Source organism: Chrysochloris asiatica, unplaced genomic scaffold, assembly GCF_000296735.1.
Source record: "Chrysochloris asiatica unplaced genomic scaffold, ChrAsi1.0 scaffold00159, whole genome shotgun sequence".
In the NCBI taxonomy this organism is placed as follows: domain Eukaryota; kingdom Metazoa; phylum Chordata; class Mammalia; order Afrosoricida; family Chrysochloridae; genus Chrysochloris; species Chrysochloris asiatica.
Genome location: NW_006408677.1, coordinates 154,790 through 177,368, shown reverse-complemented (window position 1 = coordinate 177,368; position 22,579 = coordinate 154,790). Strand labels below are relative to the sequence as shown.

Genomic DNA, 22,579 nt, shown 5'->3' with positions numbered 1-22,579 from the left:
TGATCTTCATCAGTAAATATTTTAAGTCCTCTTCACTTTCAGCAAGCAAGGTTGTATCATCTGCATATCACAGGTTGTTAATGAGTCTTCCTCCAATCCTAATGCCACGTTTTTCTTCATATCACCCAGTTTCTTGGATTATTTTCTCAGCATATAGGTTGAATAAGTATGGTGAAAGAATACAACCTTGTCGCACACCTTTCTTGATTTTAAAACATTCAGTGTTCCCGTGTTCTGTTCAAACAACAGCCTCTTAGTCCAGGTACAGATTCCTCATGAGCACAATTAAGTGTTCTGGAATACTCGTACTTCGCAATGTTGTCCATAGCTTGTCACAATCCACACAATCGAGAGCATTTGTGTAGTCAATAAAACACAGGTAAACATCTTTCTGATATTCTCTGCTTTCAGCCAAGATCCATCAGACATTAGCAATGATATCCCTCGTTCACGGCCTCTTCTGAATCCGGCTTGAACCTCTGGAAGTTCTGTGTCAATGTATGCTTGCAGTCATTTCTGTATTACCCTTAGTAAAACTTTAGCCACATAGGATATCAAAGAGATTGTCCGATAATTTCTGCATTCCGTTGACTCACCTCTCTTGGGCACAAATACAGATCTCTTCCAATCAGTCTTGGCAGAGACTAGTGAGTGCCTCCTATGCCGCCTCACTTTCTTGAAAGATTTCCATTTGTATTCCATCAATTCCTGGTGCCTTGTTCTTTGCCAATTTCTTCAATGCACCTTGGACTTCCTCCTTCAGTATCATTGGCTCTTGATCATAAGCTACTTCTTGAAATGGTTGAACATTAACCATTTCCTTTTGGTACAGTGACTCTGTGTATTCCTTCCATCTTCTCCTTATGCTTTCTGCATCATGCAATAATTTACCCAGAGAATCTTTCAATAATGAAAGTCAAGACTTGAATTTTTTCTTCAGTTCCCCCAGGTTGAGAAATGCTTTTTGGTTTTCTGACTCCAGAGCTTTGCACATTTTGTTGTTATATTTGGCTTTATCTTCTCGAGCTGACCTCTGAAATTTTCTGTTCATCTCTTGTACCTCCTCATTTCTTCCACTTGCTTGAGCATCTCTACACTGGAAAGCAAGTTTCAGTGTCTCTTCTGACAATCATTTTGACCTTTTCCTTCTTTCTTGTCTTATTTATGTCTTTTTGCTTTCTTCATGTATGATGTTCTTGATGTCATCCCACAACTCTTTAGTGTTTAAAGTATCAAATCTGTTCTTCAGATGATCTCTAAATTCAGGTGGGATATATTCAACATCATATTGTGGCTCTCATGGACTTGTTTTCATTTTCTTCAGCTTCAGTTTGAATTTGCATATCAGTAATTGATGGTCTGTTCCACAGTCTGTCCCCGGCCTTATTTTGATTGATGGTATGGAGCTTTTCCATCGTCTCTTTCTGCAGATGTAGTCACTTTGATTTCTATGTATTCCATCTGGTGAAGTCCATGTATATAGTCATTTCTTATGCTGTCTAAAGAAGGTATTTGAAATGAAAAAATAATTGGTTTTTCAGAATTCTATCGTGTGTTCTCCAGCATCATTTCTATCGCCAAGGCCATATTTTCCAACTACTGAGCCTTCCTCTTTGCTCCCAACCTTTGCATTCCAATCACCAGTAATGATCAATACATCTTGATTGCATGTTTGATCAACTTCAAATTGAAGAAGTTGGCAGAATTCCTCTATTCCATCCTCACTGGCTTTACTGGTTGGTTGGTGCATAAATTTGAATAATAGTGGTATTAACTGGGCTTCCCTGTAGGCACATGGATATTATCCTATCACAGACAGTGTTGTACCTCATGACTGATCTGGATATGTTCTTTTTGACAATGGATGCCGCACCATTCCTCTTCAATTTGACATTTTGGGCTTAGTAAACCATGTGGTCATCAGATTCAAAATGGTCAATACTAGTCCATTTCAGCTCACTAATGCCTAAGATATCGATGTTTATGCATTCCATTTCACTTTTGACAACTTCCAATTTTCCCACATTCATACTTCGTACATTCCATGTTCCAATTTTTACTGGATGTTTACAGCTGTTTCTCTTCATTTTGAGTTGTGTCCCATCAGCAAATGAAGGTCCCATGGCTTTTCTCCTTTCAGGTCATCACGGTCAACTCTACTTTGTGGTGGCAGCTCTTCTCCAGTCACATTTTGAGTACCTTCCAACCTTAGGGGCTCATTTTCCGGCACTATATCTGACAATTTCTCTGCTATTCATAAGGTTTTCAGTGACTAAATATTCGGAAGTAGTTTGTCACTCCTTCTTCCTAGTCTGTCTTCATATGGAAGCTCATCTGAAACCTGTCCACCATGGGTGACCCTGATGGTATTTAAAATACCGGTGGCATAGCTTTCAGAATCACAGCAACTCACAAGCCACCACAGTACATTTGAGGTTGGTGGAATGGACCTTCTCGCTGCCCATCACCTGGAGGAAGGTCCTCGTAGACTCCGCGTTCTTCTCGAAAGGGCAAAACTGAACATGAATCTGTTTGACAGAACGGAGCCGATGCCAAGCCAAGGCCTCCGCCATTATGACCTCCGCCCAGGAAGGCTTCTTAATGACCTTTTGCATTTTTTCCATGTGATGTTCTTGATGTCATCCACAACTCTTCTGATCTTTGATCATTAGTATCTAATGCATTAATCCTGTTCTTGAGATGATCTCTAAATTCATGTGAGATATGTTCAAGGTCAAATTTAGGCCCACATGGACTTGTTTTAATTTTCTTTAGCTTCACCCTAAACTTGCATATGAGCAATTTATGGTGTTTTCCATAGTCTGCCCCTGGGCTGGTTTGGGTTGATGATGAGCTTTTCCACTGTGCCTTCCCACAGATGTAGCCAATTTGATTCCTCTTTATTCCATCTAGTGAGCTCCATATGTATAGTCATATTTTATGTTGTTTTGAAAAAAGGTTTTTAACGTTCTCCTGTTGACCTTGAGGTGAGAGAGTGAAGAGAAAGGCCTGGTTGGTCCAAAATTTGGGAAGACTTGGGAACTCTTGAGACCATTGACCTAGCCTAGGAGGGCTAGAGATGAGAGTGAATCATTCAGCTGATATGAAGTTGAAGGAGACACACAAGAACCCCCAAACTTGTAGATAGTACCCACTTGATCTAGCTTCAATGGCTTAATGACCGGAGCTCCATTAGAGGAAGATAAAGAAATTCCTTAAAGGCAGCAAGTGTAAATTGCTATAATTTGATGACCTTGACCTATACTTATGGCTGTGGTGTTGGTTATGTGCCGAGGAGTTGGTTCCGACTCATAGCAACCCTGTACAGGGTTTCCGTGGCTGTAAATCTTTATGGGAGAAGAAAGCCTCATCTTTCTCCAGTGGAACAGCTGGTAGTTTTGAACTGCTGACCTTGAGGTTAGCAGCCCGATTTGTAACCATTATGCTACCAGGATGTAGGAACTCAAAATGCCAACCATGAGGGAAGGAGTCTTCACATCAAGAATCAAGTCTATCCCCTCAGTATACAGAGTGACAGGGATTGGTTACCTAAAGTGAGGAGGGGGCCTCTCAAGGCACGAAGTGGTTGGCTTACAAGTTTTCAAGAAGGAGTTTACTTTTAGAGTATGTTGGAGAAGGTAGAATCCCCACTGAATATATTTCATCGTGTCTAGACGGGTCTGGTGAAAGGAGATGGGGATAGGATTCTTTTGATTCAATAGTAATTGTTATCATGAGTAATTGCAATTGTCTCAACTATAAAGGTAGAATCTTTGTAACATAAAGGGAGAAGTAGTTATTCTTACATTCCAGGAATAGAGGACCCTAGAACCATCAAAAGAGAAGAGCATGAGCAAAGCGTGGGACCCTAACCAGAGAAGCAGCAACACTACAAATGGAGGCAGAGGCGATGGCCTAGAGAGATAGAGCAGCTGAGGACTCTAGACTCATGGAAAGAGAAAGACTGTGTGCTGGTGGGCAAGAGGCTGGCTTGCAGAATGTGTCCTTTGGTTGTTTAAATTATTATATATTCCCGAGTGTTTTTGTGTGCATTAAAAAAAAAAAACACACACACACACAGCCAAGGGAATAGAAGCAAATATTGTTGAATGATGATGCACGGAGGGGATTGTAATCATTGCAATGAAACAAAATACAATTGGATGAGTACAAAACTGATGTTTCCCATGTAAACTATCACTCAATTCACAATAAAAGCTGTTTTTAAAACTTTTTATTGTGAATTATGTGTCAGTTTACATGGGTGAACATTATCTTTATATTCATCCTATCGTACTCTCTCATTGCAATGATCACAATCCCCTGCATGCATCATCAAACACCCAAAGGGTAAACCCCACACTCCTGGCCCCAAGCTTCCAGCACACAACCCCTCTCCCTCCCTGAGTCCAGAGTCCACAGATGCTCCTTGTGTCCACGTCATTGCCTCTGCCTCCATCCCTAGTATCACTACCTCTCCGGACATGGTCTCGCACTTCGCTTATCTCCCTTGATGGTTCCAGGGAACTTCGCTCCTGGACTACAAAATCAGCTCCTCCCCTCCTTTTGTTACCAAACATTTACATTTACCTTTCCAACACTCACTGTCAGACCTGATAGCAATCATGCCCTATTGAACCACAGGAGTCCTTTTCCCCTCACCTTTTATCAACCCCGTCCAGACAGGTTGGAAACAATTCAGTGGAGGTTCTACTCTCCCTGTATCCTCTAGAGCTAGGTTCCCTACTGAAAGCTTGTAAGCCAGTCATTTCTTGCCTTTGTAGCCCCCCCATTTTGGGTAGCCTGTCGACCCTGTGTACCAACGGGGTGGGAATGATCCTCACTGTAGAGATTTGTCCGCTCCTTTGTCATACTGCATCCACAAGCATAGGTCAAGTTCATCCACTTATAGTGGGTTACTCCTTTTCCCCCCCTCTTCTTTCTTCCTCTAGTTGTGTTCTGATCATCCAGCCACTGATGCCAGGTCAAATGGGTGCTATTTGCAAGTGTGGGTGTTCTTATACATCCCCCCTCACTTTATATCAGCTGGATGCTTCACACCCCGTTTTCTAGTCCTCTGGGGCTATGTCCCTGACACTGGGCCCAGGAGTCCCCAGGTCTCATCATACTGCTGGTTAACTAGGTCTCAATCCAGGTCAACAGGAGTCTATTGAATATGGTCAGACTTAGTTTATAACTTCATTGCTATATTTCTTCCACTTCCCCTTACCGGTGACCAACGTGGTCAGCAGCACTGCTAGTGTATTCCATTTGAGTTTCAGTCTTGGAAGGGGGTTTTCCTTGAGGGGACCTGACCACTTGCCTTGATGGCTCCCTGGGGAACAACTTGCTTGTTCTTGTAGTAGTCAATTGGACTGCTATTATTGTTTTGTTTTCTGCTGGTCTTTCTTTCAAGAAGTATCTTCTGCTCTTCTAGCTGCTCCAGACTGGTCTGCTTGTCTTTTCATGTGGGAATGTCCCACCTCAGAAGATTTTGATAAGGATCAGGATTCCACCTAGGGTCTAGTTCAGTGCAAAGGCTCTGCAGGGAGCCTCCTTCACTGGGCAAGTTCTAGCCCATTTTAATTATTCCGAACAGTTATAGGCTGAAGACAGACTTACAAACTTTCTCTGGTGATGTTTCTGGCTATTCCTTTCTCTACCCTTCAAGTGTCTATTTTACAATAGTAGGCAAGGGAAACCAAGATTCAAAAGACAGCCAAGCATCTTAACATAATTTCCCACTTTTACCCATTCAAGCCATGCCTCAATCTTTGTATCCATGAGCCCTGTCTCTCCACATTTGTGCTTAGATTGTTATTTACCTCTGTCCTATTTAGTCCATGTAAACCTGCCCAGCTATTATCCCATCTGCCTTATTTTTCCTTTCCACTTCCCCTTCTAGTGTTTTGCTCACCCCCCAGCTCCAAACTATCCTGTGTCTATTCCATATCCTGTGTTCCACTATCCTGTGCCTATTCCCTACCCTGTGCTCCACCTTCCCCTCCCTCCCTCTCTCCCCACCAATAAAAAATAATAATAATAATTAAAAGAAAAAAGATTAAATTTCCCCCTTTTAGTGTGGGTGCTTATTCTTAATCTTTTACAATAATGGATCTATGCCGTATTTCTCCTTTTGTGACTGACTGATTTCACTCAGTATAATGTCCTCAATATTCATCCATGTTATGTGAAGGCTTGCTGCTTCCTTGTTATTCTTCAGGGTAGCATACTATTCCATTGCGTGTATGTACCAAATTTGTTTTATCTATTCTTCCATTGATGGACACATAGGCTGTCTTCATCTTTTTGCTCTTGTAAATAGTGCTGCTATGAACATTAGTGTGCATAATCTACTCGCATTATATAATATGCATATATCTACTCATATATCTTGTGAATAAATACCAAGGAGAGGAATTACTGGATCATAAGATATCTCTGTTTCCAACCTTCTGAGGAAGCTCCATATTGTTTTCCAGAGTGGTTGGACCATTTTTCAATCCCACCATCAATGTAGGAGTGTCACAGTCTCTCCACATCCTTACCAACACTTATTGTCCTCTACTTTTTTGGTCTTTGCTATTATTGCTGGTGTGACATGATATCTCATTGTTGTTTTGATTTGCATCTCTCTAATGGCTAGTGATCGTGAACATATCTTCATATATTTGTTGGCTGCCCAGATCTCCTCCTTGGTGAAGTGTCTGTTCATGTCCTTCGCCCATTTTTAAATTGGGTAATTTGTCTTTTTTTTGTAGAGGTGTTGTAGGTTCCTATAATTTTAGAAATGAGTCCCTTGTCTGATGTGTCATTACAAAAGAGTTTTTCCCTTTCTGTGGGCTCCCTTTTTACTCTTTTGGTGAAGTCTTTTGATGCACATGTGTTTTTAAGTTTTAGTATGTCCCATTTATCTAATTTTTCTACTTTTGTTTTATGTAGTTTTCAAACTGTTTGGTAGTCTGTGTATGCCCTGTATTAGAGCTCTCACATTTTCCCCTATTTTTTTCATTGATGGCCTTTGTAATTCTGGGATTTACATTTAGGTCTTTAATCCATGCTGAGTTGGTTTTTGTATAAGGTGTGAGGTAAAGGTCTTATTCCAGTCTTTCATATATCGCTTTCCAATTCTGCTAGCACCATCTGTTGAAGAGGCCATCTCCTCCCCATATAATATACTTAGGTATTTTGTTGAAAATCAGTTGGCTGTATGTGGATGGGTTAATTTCTGGATTCTCAGTTCTGTTCCACTGATCAATATATTTTTCATTATACCAGTACAAGGCTGTTTTGTCCACTGTGGCTGTGTAGTAAATTTTGAAATCAGAGAGTAAGAGGCTTCCCACCCTGTTCTTCTTCTTCAGCAGTGCTTTGCTTATCTTGGGTTTCTTTCCTTTCTATATAAAGTTTATAATTGTTTTTTCCATATCCTTGAAGAATGTTGTTGGAATCTGGATTGGGATTGCATTATATGTGTAAATTGCTTTGGGCAATATTGACATTTTCACTATGTTAAGACTTCCTATCCAGGAGAATGGTACATTCTTCCATTTTTGTAGGTCTCTTTTGGTTTCTTGTAGTAGTGTTCTGTAGTTTTAGGTACTTTGCTTCTCTGGCTACATTTATTCCTAGATATTTCATCCTTTGGGTGGCTATTATAAATGATACTGTGTTCCTAATTTCCTTTTCAGCACTGTTGTTATTGGTGTAGCAGAATGCAATTGATTTTGGATGTAGATCTTATACCCTGCCACTTTGCTGAATCCTCCAGTGAGGTCTAGTAGCTTTTTTACTGAGTCTTTGGGGTTTTCTATGTATAGGATCATATCATCTGCAAATAGAGAGAGTTTTATTTCCTCTTTGCTAATTCGGATGCCCTCAATTTCCTTATCTTGCTGTATAGTTCTGACTAAGACTTCCAGCACAATATTGAATAGGAGTGGTGACAAAGGGCATACTTGTCTGGTTCCTGTTTGCAGAGGGAAGGCTTTCAGTTCCTCTCCATTGAGAGTAATATAGGCTGTTGGTTTTGTATATATGCTCTTGATTATGTTGAGGAATTTCCCTTCAATTCCTACTTTGATCAGTGTTTTTTATCAGGAATGAATGTTGGATATTGTCAAATGCCTTTTTTGCATCATTCTATATGATCATGTGGGTTTTTTTCTTTTTTCTTGTTTATATGGTGGATTACATTGATTGTTTTTCTAATGTTGAACCATCCTTGCATCCCTGATATGAATCCCACTTGGTTATGATATATATATATATTTTTTTATATGCTGCTGGATTCTGTTGGCTAGGATTTTGTTGAGAATTTTTGTATCTATGTTCATAAGGGATATTGGTCTGTAATTTTCTTTCTTAGTGATGTCCTTCTCTGGTTTTGGTATGAGGGTTATGCTTGCTTCATAAATTGTATTAGAAAGTTTTCCATCCTCCTCTATATTCTGGAATAATTTGAGTAGAATTGGTGACAACTCTTCCCTGAACGTCTGGTAGAACTCACCAATGAAGTCATCTGGACCTGGACTTCTTTAGGTTGGGAGTTTTTTGATGACCTGATCAATCTTCTCTATTGTTATGGGTCTGTTCAAGTCTTCTACTTCACTCTGTGTGAGTTTAGGTAGGTCGTGTTTTTCTAAAAATGTATCCATCTCTTCTAAGTTTTCAAATTTGTTATTCTGTTATTATCCTTTTGATTTCCTTTGGCTCCATTTTGACATCGCCCATGTGGTTTCTAATGCATGATATTTGTGTCTTCTCCCTCTTTTCTTTTGTTAGGTTTGCCAATGGTTTGTCCATTTTATTAATCCTTTCAAAAAAAACCAGTTTCTTATCCTGTTGATTCTTTCTATAGTTTTTCTGATTTCTATCTCATTGATTTCTGCTCTGATCTTTATTATTTCTTTTCTCTTGGTAACTGTAGGTTCCCTTTGTTGGTCTGTTTCTAGTTGCTGGAGATGTTGTGTTAATGTGTTAATTTTTATTCTTTCTTCTTTTTGGGTGTGCGCATTTACCATAATAAATAGTCCTCTGAGCACCATTTTCGCCGTGTCCCAAAGATTTTGGTATGTTATGTTTTCGTTCTCGTTTGTTTCTAGGAACTTTCTGAATTCACATTTAATTTTTTCTATTACCCAGCCACTCTTCAGCAGAGTGTTATTCAGTCTCTATGTATTAAACTTTATTTCCTTGGTCCTCTTATTGTTGATTTCTAATTTTAAGGCATTGTGGTCTGAAAAGATGCTTTGTAGCATTTTGATGTTTGTAAATTTATGGAGGCTTGCTTTGGGACCTAACACATGGCCAATTCTGGAGAATGTTCCATATGCACTGGAAAAGAATGTATATTGTGCTATTGTTGGGTTGAATGCTCTGTATACGTCTGTGAGATCAAGTTGGTTGATTGTGCTGTTTAATTCCTCTGTAAGTTTGTTGAGTTTCTTTCTGGTTGTTCTATCCCTTTCCAAAAGTGGCCTATTAAAATCCCCCACTATAATTGTAGATTTATATATTTCTTTCTTCAATTCTAGTAGGGTTTGCTTTATATATCTTGGTGCTCTTTCATTTGGAGTGTAGATGTTAATTATGGTTATGTCATCTTGCTCAATTGATCCTTTAATCATGAGATACTGTCCTTCTTTATGTCTTATGCTGGTTTTGGCCTTAAAGTTTATTTTATCAGATATTAGTATTGCCACTCATGCTTGTATTTTATTGCTGTTAGCTTGATATATTTTCCATCCTGTAATTTTAGTCTGTTTTTGTATTTGTGTGTAAGGTGTGTCATTTGTAGACAGCATATTGAAGGGTCTTGTTTTCTTATCCATTCAACCATTCTCTGTCTCTTCACTGGTGCATTTCATCCATTGACATTCAGTGTAATTAGCGATAGGTATGGATTAACTGCTGTCATAATGTTATTTTTTTGTAGTGCTGTTTGTCCCTTTTTTTCTGCATGCCTTCTTGTGCTGTGTTCATGTTTTTTATGCTATTTCTTTTCAGTTTCTTCTTTGTTTTAATGTTTCCTTGTTCTGCTTGGATCATCATTTTCATGGTAAGTTGTGAAGTATTAATTTTTTGAGGGGTTACCCTATAGTCTGTTAAGTTTTCCATGCATTTAAGACAGTCTATTGTATACTGGAATATACTCGACCTCCTCACCACCTGGATCTCTGTTCCTATATTTTTCCCTTCTTTGACATTGTTAATATTTTGATCTTTGGTGGGCCTCACAGGTCCTCTGAATTCATTGCTGTAATTTTGTTCCGTTCTGAACTCTGCTATCCATTGACCAAGTTCCAGGTGGTGTTGCCACGTCTGTCAATCTCTGGTTGTTGTCTATTCTTGCTGGTTTTCATTACAAAGAACTCCCTTTAGGATGTTTTTCATAACAGCATTGGCCTTGACAAAATCTCTTAGCTTCTGTTTATCCTGGAATGTTTTGATTGCACCATGCTATTTGATTGACAGTTTTGCTGGGTAGAGGATTCATGGTTGGCAGTTTTGTGTTGTTGTTGTTGTTTTCTTTCTTTCTTTCTTTTAGGGTTTTATATATGTCTCCCCATTGCCTTCTTGCCTGCATGGTCTGCTGAGAAATCAGAGCTTAATCTGATTTGATGCGTTTGTAGGTAACACTCCTCTTTTCCCTGACTGCTTTTAGGATTCTCTTCTTGTCTTTTATTTTGGAGAGCTTGATTATGACATGACTTCGTCTTTATTTTCCTCCACCCCTTTTTGGAGCATTTGAATTTGTTTCCAAATGATTCTTCTGAATTCCTTATCAGACAGATGCAGAGCCTGCTCTTCTACAAGAGAGTCTGTGTCTGCTTTCAGCTCATTTGTCTCAGTTACTTTTTTTGGTTTTGGACATGTGTTGAGATCTCTAATTGTGTTTTCTTGGACTTTTTCAACAGTTATGTGAGTTTTTAATGCTTAAATGAAGGTATGCTGCTTTGCTGTTAAGTTTGCTGAGCGTCTCCTGGTGGATATGATCTGAAGATTGGCTCCCCTTTTCACGTGTACTGCCTAACAGCTGGTTTTGGCTCTTCTCCAGATGTTGGAGTATTACAGAGTATGCTTGTAGCTTGGCTATATGGACATAGTTGCTATCTTTTCTTTGGTAAGTTAGGTGGAGAAAGCTCCAACCCCTGGGAGAAAAGTGAGGCCAAAAGGACCAAAGATAGAAACAGCATAAAAGCAGAGACAGAAACCACCGATCAAAAACAAAAATAAAATTGTGATTGACAGTGTCCACTAGCCTTTGCTGTACAAAGGGTCCCACCTAGGTAAACTTTGGGGTTGGTTCCCAGGGTCAAAAAATTATAAGAAGCAGCCTGCAGGTTTCCTCTCTGTGCCATTGGAAAACTGTGGGTGCAATGCTGGACCCTTTTGGGGGTGTGCTCCTGCCCACTGGAAGGCATGTGGGCTGTCCAATGAGGGCACAATCGGGTTGAAGAGGAGAGATATATGAAAAATGAAATGTGAAAGATGAAAAATTGGTCACACCTCTCCCTCCAGAAGCACTGCTCCTTGGCTTCTAGCACTGCGTCGCTGCCTCCATTTGGCTGCAGCCCCACCCTCTGGCCTGAGGACTTCTGGCTCTGACTGCTGCAGCTGGATCAATTCAGAAATCATCATATTTTGCTTCCACAGGCAGACTTCTTCTCAGTGGGCATGGGAAACTGGCACCCGGAACCTTAAACAAGATCCAAAGCGCCGCAGTTTTACTGCGGACTGCTCTTTCTCTGCTTTTTTTGGGTTTTGGCAGAGGAGTTTTCACTGTCTGTCTCTGTTTTCCATGCCCCCAAACCGGAAGTCACAATAATAGCTTTTTTAAAAAGTGTTTGAAATGAAGACGTCATTGGTCTTGAAAGATTCTACCATGCAATCTGTAGCATCATTTTGTTCATCAAGGCCATATTTTCCAACTACTGATCCTTCCTCTTTGTTTCCAACCTGTGCATTCCAGTCACCAGTAATTATCAATACATCTTGATTGCATGTTTGAACAGTTTCAGACTGAAGAATTTGGTAGAATTATTCAATCTTATCATCACTAGCTTTAGCGGTTGGTGAGTAAATTTGAATAATAGTTGTATTAACTATGTTGGTGGTGGTGGTGGTGGTGATTATGTGCCGTGGAGTCTGTTCTGACTCATAGCGACCCTGAACAGGGTTTCCGAGGCTGTAAATCTTTGCGGGAGCAGAAAGCCTCATCTTTCTCCCACGGAACAGCTGGTAGTTTCTAACTGCTGATCTTGCAGTTCACAGCTCGTTTCATAACCTCTACGCTACCAGAACTCCTTATTAAGTATGGTAGGCATATGGATATTATCCTATCACAGAGAGATCTTGAAATGTTCTTTTTGATGATGAATGTTAAGCCATTCGTCTTCAATTTTTCATTCCTAGAATAGTAAACCATATGATTGTCAGATTCAAAATAGCAAGTACCAGTCCATTTCAACTCACTAAAAGGAGCTCTGGTAGCATAGTGGTTACGAATTGAGATGCGAACTGCAAGGTTAGCAGTTCGAAACTACTAGCTGCTCCGCAGGAGAAAGATGAGGCGTTCTGCTCCCGTAAAGATTAACAGCCTCGGAAACCCTGTGCAGGATCGCTATGAGTCGGAACAGACTCCACGGCACATAACACCAACAACAATGTTATCTCAATAATAGATCAGATGCACTGAACACCAACGACCAAACACCAGACAAGCTGTAGATAACATCAAGGACATTATACACAAATAAAGCAAAAGGTAATTAAAAAGATAAGAAAGAAAGAAAAATGAATGTCAGAAAAGACTCTGAAACTTGCTCTTAAACATAGAGAAGCTAAAGCAACTGAAAGAAACAATGAAATAAAAGAGCTGAACAAAAGATTTCAAAGTGTGCCTCCAGAGACAAAGTAAAGAATTATAATGAAATGTGCAAAGACCTGGAGTTAGATTAGCATTTCTCAAGCAGATAGATTTGAAGAAAAAATTCAAACCTCAAATTGCAATGTTAAAGGAGTTTATAGACAAAGTAAAGAATCATACAGTAAGCATCAAAGGATGGATGAATTACACAGTCATTGTACCAAAAAGAATTGGTAGAAGTTCAACCATTTCAGGAGGGATTGTATGATCAAAACCTGATGGTACTGAAAAAATAAATCCAAGCTATACTAAAAGCAATAGCAAAAAACAAGTCTCCAAGATTTGACTGAATACCAACTGGGCTGCTTCAACAAATGCAAGCAGTGCTAGAAACTCTCACGGGTCAATACAAAGTAATTTGGTACCTGGTCAACTGACTGGACGCGATCCAGATTTGTGCCCATCCCAAAGAAAGAAGAACCAATAGAATGTGAAAATTAGCAAACAGTATCATTAATATCATGAGTCCTGGTGTGGTGCTGTGGGTTAATGCGCCAGACTGCAAATTGTTTGAACCAGAAGGTCAGTGGTTCAAGTTCACCAGTCGATCCTCGGAAACCCTACACTGGGTCGCTATGGGTGGGAACTGACTTGAAGGCACTTAACAACAACAACATCATTAGTATCACAGTAAAACAAAGTTTGGCTGCCATTAATTCAAATGTGGTTGCAGCAATACATTGATAAGGAACTGGCAGAAATTCAAGCCAGATTCAAAATAGGATGTGTAAGGAAACATATGGTTATTGATATCAAATGGGTCTTGCCTCAAAGCAGAGAATGAATGAAAGATGTATCTCTCTATTTTATTGACTATGAAAGGCATTTGACTGTTTGGATCATAACAGGTTATAGATAATGTTACAAAGAATGAGAACTACAGAACACTTAATCATAATCATATGAAACCTACACATAGACCAAGAGGCCGTTGTTGCAACAGAACAAGGAAAACATGGTCTGAAATCAGGAAAGGTATGCATCAAGGTTATCATTTCACTATACTTATTCAATTTGTATGCTGTGCAGATAAACCAAAAAGCTGAATTATATGAAGAAGAACATGGCATCTGCATTGGAAGAAGACCCATTAACAACATGTGATATGCATATAACACAACCCTGCTTGCTTAAAACTAAAAGGACTAGCATCACTTACTGATGAAGCACGGGGGTGGCAGGGTGCGGAGTAAATGGAGAAAAGTTTCAAGTTGTCAAGTATTTCCTTTTACTTTGATCCATAATCAACAACCATGGCAGCAACAGTTAAATTCAAACCCACCAGTTGTTCCTCGGAAACCCTACACAGGGTCTCTATGAGTCAGAACTGACTCAACGGCACCTAACAACAACAAGAAGTCCTTGGAGAAGAATATCATGCTTGGTAAAGTAGAGTGTCAACAAAAAAAGATGAAAACCCTCAAGGAGATGGATTGACACAGGACTACAACAATGGACTTAAAAAGGGAAGTATTGTCAGGATGGTGCAGGATTGGGTAGTGTTTCATTCTGTTGTACATATGGTAGCTATGAGTCAGAATCGACTTGGCAGCCCTTAACGGTAACAACAGTAGTCATGTTAAAATCATAAAAAGAAGCAGGTGGAGTCAGTTTTGATATTATGTTTACCCCAATGTATCTGAAATGTAATTTCAAAGTGTTACTAATATTTAAAATTGATCAAATATTTCACATTTCATACTAAGTTTTTGAAATCCAATGTATATTTTACTCTTAAGACTAGCCACATGTCAAGTACTCACTATCCAGTGTTAGATTGTGGACAGTGCAATAGTATGGTAAGACAGGGCTGCTCCCTACCTTACTGCCAAAATAGGGATTGACAAATGTCACATCCTCCAAACAGTAAAATTCTGTTGGGTCCTTTAATCAACTGGATTTTGTTAATACAACGCCTGAAATAAACATAAAATCATAGTGGTACAGGGGATTGGATGTTTTGCATATTCCCTAAATCAAAGAAAATCCACTACTGTTGAAGAAATTCCAACTTTCAGCAACCCTATGTGGTGCTGTGGACTCCTGGTATGGTGTGACGGGTTAATGCATTGAACTGCAAAGTCAATTTGAACCACAAGGTCAGTGGTTCAAACTAACCAACCCTATACAGGATTGCTATGGGTCAGAAACAACTTGATGGCACTTAACAACAGATGTGGTACTGTAGGATCAGCACTGGGATACAAACCATAAGATTGGCAGTTCAAACCCACCAGCTGCTCCTTGGAAACCCTATGCAGGGTCACTATGAGTCAGAACCAACTCAACAGCACTTAACAACAACAACGTGGGACAGAGTAGAAATGCCCCATAGGGTTTCCAAGACTCTAAGTCTCTATGGAAACCAACTGATATTTTTCTTCTGCAGAGCAGCTGGTGGGTTCGAACTGCAAACCTTTCACTTAGCAGCCAAGCACTTAACCACTGTGCTACCAGGGCTCTGTTTTGCAAACCCAGGGTTGATTTTCCTTAAGATAGAGGTTAAAGAATATTCAGGATAATTGGAGGATAGCTATGCTTAATACAGCAAAGGGAGGCAGCAATGCTAATCCCTAAAACCTGCAGAGTTACAGACACCAAAAGAGAAAAACAAGAATATGCTTAAAAGGTATTAATAGGGAAGAATGAGAATTCTGCAAAGGGATGGTATCTCAGACTAATAAAATGGTGACTCTCACATCATGTTGTTGTTAAATGCCATTGAGGCAGTCCCGACCAATAGAGACCCTGTATAGCGTTTCCAAAGAGCTGCTGATGAGCTTGAACCACTGACCTTGTGGTTCAAACTGACCTTGCAGCCCAGCGCATTAACACACAGTGCCACACCAGGACTCCTCCCACATCACAGGCACACTCAAAGTGTTGCTGTTGTTAAGTGCCATCGAGTCAGTTCCCAACCATAGTGACCCTGTATAGGGTTTCCGAGGAGCAGCTGGTGAGTTTGAACCGGCAACCTTGCAGGTCAAACTGACTTTACAATCCAGTGCATTAACCCACAGCGGCACACCAGGACATTCAAAAGCATACCTCTGAATTCTTTTGAAAAGCCCAACGCCATTCTCATATGCCATAGTACTTATCCTAACAATAACAGGGCCAAGAATCATTAATCTACATTAAAGAAACAAAAACAAAATCAAGTAAATTGAGTGTGATCTCCTAGCCTGAGGCAGAGCTGGGACTTAGAATCCTTGGTGCCTGGCTGTGGGCCCAGAAATCAGTCTACAAGACCAGTTGTCTTGCAAAAGTTGCATTTAGCGTTGCCAAAGCAACAGGTTGAATAGTGGAAAACTTCAATCCATTGGTTTCTTTGTCTACATGATTCCAAACAAGTGAGCTGACTGATTGTATTTTTTCTTTTACTGAATTGGTCTCTTGTTTGAGCATTACATAGACACAGTTTAAACCTGATTCTCTCCAAACACGTTCATTAATTTGCAGGGAATGTAATTACTTTTAGCAAATCAGTTATTTGACATATAGGAGACTATGTATGATGTCTTCACACACAGCCAGGTAAGTTGTCTCAGTTGAACTGACCAGGCAACTTGAGAACCTGGAAGGAACCTTAGATTAGTCCATGTAGGTATTTTTGTTCTATTTTGTCTTAGGGAGCTCTCTGACAGCTACAACTGGGATTGACTTTTTCCATAACCCCATAATACTCACTCTGTGGAAGTTATTAAAGACAGAGTGGAGAAAACAACCACTGAATCAAAATGCTTTGTCAAATGGCTCCAAAGAAAAGTCTGCAGTGTAGCACTGTAGCTTTAAGTACCAGTAACCAAGTCAGTTTTTCTCGGTGATTCCACTGGTTTGTAAATAAACAATTAATGTGTTTCTAATTGTCTGCCAACAAATATGCCCCTTATCACTGTGGGAGCTCCTGTCCTGCAGAGAAAATTAAAAGAGCTTGTAGTGAATTCTTGGGTAGAGCACATGAATCTTTTGACAAAGTAAAGTATCACTCGCTAACTTATCTGTTTCACATGTGTAATGAATTGTCTTAAAGTAAGCACACCAGTAAAAACAAAATAATCCTGCTGCACAATACACTCTAGTCCTGCACTCTCAATCCAGAGACCTGGGGTACAGTGTGAATTCTGTCATTAACTAGCCATGTCATTTTGGATGAGTAATTTAACCTCTTCACGCCTCAGTGTCCTCATCTATCTAGCAGGATAATAGTCTTTGCATTATTTGCCTTATAGATTTGTTTTGAAAATCAAATGTGATAATCTATGTGAAAGTGTTCTGAAAAGCATGAAGCATTATGAAAGTCTAAGAGCTTATTATTATCATTATCGTCATTAGTATCACAAAGCACAGGAGAGCTTTACAGAAAGGAAATGCAATCTAATTTGGAGGAGTAAGGAAAAAGGAGTGCAAAGAATCTTTTATTTGGGGGTAGTTAGGTTTTTGTACTTTTCTTCCTGAAAAAAAAAAAAATTAAACAATCAAAACACACAGAAAAGGAAGGAACAGAGAGTCACTCTTCTGCAAAGTAATCATCATCTATTACAGAAACTCATCAGCTGCTCAGCTCTTTTGATTGCAGCCATGGAGGGCAGAGAGAAGGGAGGAAGACAGGAAAGAGGGGGCATCTTTGGTGCTTTGTTAGCTGAAGAACCCAGGACCAAGTGACTCGAGGAAATGATGTGCCTCTTGCCCATCCCTGAGTTTTCTTTAACCACTTTAAGTATTGATTGTCTCAAATTCATTTTCCTCTCCAATCATTTCCCTCTCTAATCATGATCCTCTTCAATCATTTTTTTTCTCAAGTCTTCTTTGCCCTTAGCCCACAAGCTCCAAACAAACCCTCCACCCACTCCATTTTTTCCTTCCCTCCCAAAGCATTGCAAGTTGGATTCACTCAGTGCCTAAAGAACCAGTCCATTCAGCAGGAAAGATCAGTAAAACCAGTCATTTGGGGAATTGACAAGCAACATAAACAATGGAGTGACTCCATTTGTCAGCTTTCCTTGGGATGTTTTGGCATTGGGTAGACAGACCCTATTAATCCTTGAATCTCTCTGGATAGAGCAGAATTTTAATTGGATGGCATTTAATTTTTACTAAGTATTTAATGATGTTAACTAAATACTTTATTCTTTGGCAGCAGCTAAGGTGAAGACATTAAATTTCTGTTCTAAGCAGTGATATGTCGAAAGGAAAACTTCCTTGAGGAAAAATCTCTATCAGATGTGTTTTAATAATTGATACAATGTGTGACTTTATTATGTTTCTAATACTGGAGATATTGAATGATAGTGGTTTTTCACAGCAATGCCAATATATTAAAGCACTAAGAGTAACACCTGTCATGGTTTCAATCCAGAGTTTTACAAACTCATAGGAATATTAGAGCTGGCAGGGCTATTGAAACTCATCTAATCCAATTTCTTCATTTCACAAATGAGAAAATGGTGGCCCAAAGGTTAAGTGACTTGGCCAAAGTCACTATAGATGTTCTTCCTTGGAACTTGCCAAAATGGCACCACTTCATTCCCTGTTGTTGTTGTTGTTAAGTGCTGTCAGATCATTTCCAACTCACAGTGACCCTGTATAGAGTTTACAAGGAGTGGCTGGTTGGTTTGAACCTCAGACCTTGTGGCTCAAACTGACCTTGCAGTTCAGTGCATTATCCTGCAAATTAATTGATCTGCTATTGGGGACCTGATGGAGTAAGACAAAGACAAGATAATAATGAAGATTGTTATTGTTATTAAGTACCTTCTAGTCAGCTCTAATTCACAGCAACACTTACAGGGTTTCTGAGTAACTGCTGGTGGATTTGAACCACAGATTTTGTAGTTCAAACCGACCTGGTGTCCTGTGCATTATCCTGAAGTGCCACACCAGGACTGGTGATTAAGTAGGATACCTTTTTCCCAAGGAAGGACAGTCAAAAAACAGAATTCAACACTTTGGGAAAAAGGCATGAGTGTCGAAGTGAGAATCCTGGATTCCCAGGAATCCCAGAGGAGTCCTGTATGCCTAGGAAAAGGTTGAAATTTACCATTTATTGAGCATCTACTATGAAATAGGAGTCCTGGTGTGCTGCTGTGGGTTAATGTGCTAGACTGCAAACTTGGTTTGAACCACAAGTTAGGCAGTTCAAGCTTACCAGCTGCTCCTCAGAAACCCTATACAGGGCCGCTATGGGTCGGAACCTTCTTGACGACACTTAACAACAACAACTATGAAGTAAGTACCATTCTAGTTACTTACTTAAGTTTATTTAATCCCCACTACAAGAGTCCAGGTGTGGCGCTGTAGGTTAATGTGCTGGAGTGCAAAGTTGGTTTGAATCACAAGGTGGGAGGTTCAAATTCACCAGCTGCTCCTGGGAAACCCGCTAAAGGGTCACTATGATTCAGAACTGACTCAACAGAACTTAACAACAACACAGGAGTCCTAAGGAGCCCTGTTAGTATAATGGGTTATGGGCTGAACTTCTAATCACAAGGTCAGCAGTTTGAATCCACCAGCCACTCCGAATGCGAAAATGAAGCTTTCTGCTCCCATTAAGACTTACAGCCTCACATACTCTGAAGAGGGGAAATAATATTAAGATACTTGACTGTCTTATAAATATTAGTTTCCCTTGCCTACTATTGTAAAATAGACACTTGAGTGGGATAGAAAGAAATATCAGGAAATGTGATTACAGAAAGCTTGTAAGCCCATCTTTAGCCTATAACTGATTGGAATACCTAAAAGGGGTTCTAGAACTTGCCCAGTGAAATAGGCTTCTTGCAGAGCCTTTGTAGTGTATAGGACCTTAGGTGTAATACTGAGCCCCATGCAGAATCTTCTGAAGTGGGACATTCCCACTGCAAAGGACAAGCAGATCGGCCTGGAACAGCTAGAGGAACAGAAGATACTTCTTGAAAGAAAGACCAGCAGGAAAAATTCAAAACAAAAATGGCAGTATGATTGGCCACTACAAGAACAAGCAAGTTGTTCACCAGGGACCCATAAAGGTAAGCAATCAAGTCCCTTCAGGACAAACTCCCCTCCAAGACTAAAATTCAGAGGGAGCACATGAGCAGGCATGTAAACTTGCTGGTGACCACATTGGTCTACTGGTGAGTGGAAGAGGGGGGAAAAGCAGCAATGAAGATATGGGCTGAGTTCGACCATGTTACACAGACTCCTGTTGACCTGGAGATGAGAGAGAAAAGAGGAAGGGCTGCTTGGTCCGAAGTGTGATGTGACCTGGGGATTCATGAGCCCATGGACAAGGACATAGCCATGGAAGGCTAAAGCTGAGAGTAAAGCATCCAGCTGATATGAAGTTAGGGGAGATGCACAAGAACACTCAAACTTGCAGAGTATCCTTTTGACCTAGCATCGATAGCTTGATGATTAGAACTTGACTGTTTTTGTTGTTGTTATGTAGCGTGGAGTCGATTCCAACTCATAGTGATCCTACACAGGGTTTCTGAGGCTGTAAATCTTTATGGGAGCATAAATCCTCATCTTTCTCCCACGGAACAGCTGGTAGTTTCGAAGTCCTGACCTTGCAGTTCACAGCCCGATTTGTAACCACTACGCTACCAGAGCTCCTTAGAACTTGACTAGAGGAATATATATATATATTTGATAAAGGAAACAAGTGTAAATTGGTACAATTTGATGGACTTGACCCGTACTTCTGGATATAGTACCTCATAATCAACTGAGAGGGAAGGAGTCTAAATATCAAATATCAATCCTATCCCTTCTGTGTACAGGGTAGATAGGGACTGGCAACTTAGCCAATGGCTACCTAAAATGAGGGGGAAATAAAGGCACAAAGTGACTGGCTTACAAGTTTTCAAGAGGGAGTTTAGTTTAGAGTGTGGGGTGGGGGAAGATAGAGTCCCTACTGAATAATTTTCATCTTGTCTAGACAGGTCTGGTGAAAAGAGATGGGAATAAGATTCTTATGATTCAATAGTAATTGTTATCATGACTAACTGCAATTGTCACAACTGTAAAGGAAGCAGTTCCATAACAAAAAGGGGGAAGTAGTTAATCTTATAATCCAGAAACAGAGGACCCTAGGACCATCAAGGGAGAAGACCCCGAGTGAAATGTTGGACCCTAGCCAGAGAAGCAGTGACCCCAGAGTTGGAGGCAGAGATAAGAACATGGAGAGAGAGCAGCTGAGGACGCTAGACTCATGGAAAGAGAAAGACTGAGTGCTGGCAGTCAGGTGCTGGTGGCCAGGAGGCAGGTTTGCAGAATGTGCCCTTTGGTTGTTTGAATGATTATATATTCCTGAGTGTTTTTTGTACATCATTTGCGCCCACCCCCCAAAAAAATTAATAGAAGCAAATACTGTTGAATGGTGATGCACAGAGGGGATTGTAATCATTGCAACGAAACAATGAGTGTAAAACTGATGCTCTCTGAGAACAAACAAGATGGTGGATTGGGTGGAAGTGGAGTGAGGAGCTCCATCAACACAGAATACCAGACCAAGCAGGCTCAGAGGATTGTGCCAGAACACTGTACCACATATACAGGAATATTTAGAAGGTTGGAAGGCTTACAGCTAGGGGAATTTGTATCAGAAGCAAGAAATCCATTGCTTTGTAATTCAAGATGCTCAGCTGCTCCCACAGCCAACATCTTGGGAGAGACCAAACGGTGGAAGGATCACAGCAGCCACAGATGCCTGACAGAACCACAGAGATAAAGGTGTGGACATTCTTTTTTTTTTTTTGCATCTGTTCATAGGTCTCTTCACTGTCTGCACACCTCCATTCTGGTGACTAGATGGGATGCCTGATAAAGTGGACACTCCACCCCCATCCGGGAAGGTTCTACTATGCATGTGCACAGGTCTCCTCGAAATTTAAAGTGACAGTTTTCACTTAAAACCAAATGGCCACAGCCGGCCCTGAACTGTTTTTAACTAGAAAACAAAGCCTGAACGGGGGTTGTGAAACAGGACAGGCAGACAAAAAAGGAAATAGGCCGAAAATTAAATCCTGAGTTATGCCACAATGACCAACAGTAGCATCTTGAAATTTCTCTGGAAGAAGGGTGAAAAGGGAAGCCCATTCCTGATCACATCTACCTGGAGGCAACCAGAAAGCATTAAAAAAATACCAAAATACACACCCATCTAAGTATTAAGGCCACAGATACTCCTTAAGATGCCCAAAAAACAAAATCAGATGACCATATCAGCACATGTCCAGAAACGAGATAAAGTGACTGAGGCAAATGAGCTGAAAGTAGACCTACACTCCATACTGGAAGACAGGCAGGCTTTGAAAATACCTGAGAAGAAATTCAGAAAAATTATTATAAATTGTATCAAAATATTATACAATGGAGTTGAGAAAAATAAGGAAGAAGTCAGCAAAGTGCTACAGGAACAATCAAATAAGGTAGATATAGCATTGGATACAATTCAAAACCTACAGAAAGAGGTCCAAATGATTAATAATAGAATATCAGAAATGGACAATAAACCGAAAGGGCAAAGGGAGTAGAATTGAAGAGATAGAAGCCAGAACTAGTGAGTTAGAAGATAAATATCTCAACACTACTAAGATAGAAGAGCAAACACAAAAAAAGGATTTTTAAAAATCTGAAGAAGGCCTAAGATTCATGTTGGACAACATG

The 22,579-nt window shown here is 40.1% G+C and overlaps 1 protein-coding gene across 1 annotated transcript in view; it reads right to left on the bottom strand.

Annotated features, from left to right (window-relative positions):
• The window catches only part of GUCY2F (guanylate cyclase 2F, retinal), a 197,739-nt gene that overhangs the window by 100,933 nt on the left and 74,227 nt on the right, over nt 1-22,579 (bottom strand). Inside the window, 2 exon segments of the mRNA XM_006878253.1 lie at nt 14,753-14,795; nt 14,797-14,847. Coding sequence (XP_006878315.1) covers nt 14,753-14,795; nt 14,797-14,847 — 94 coding nt within the window.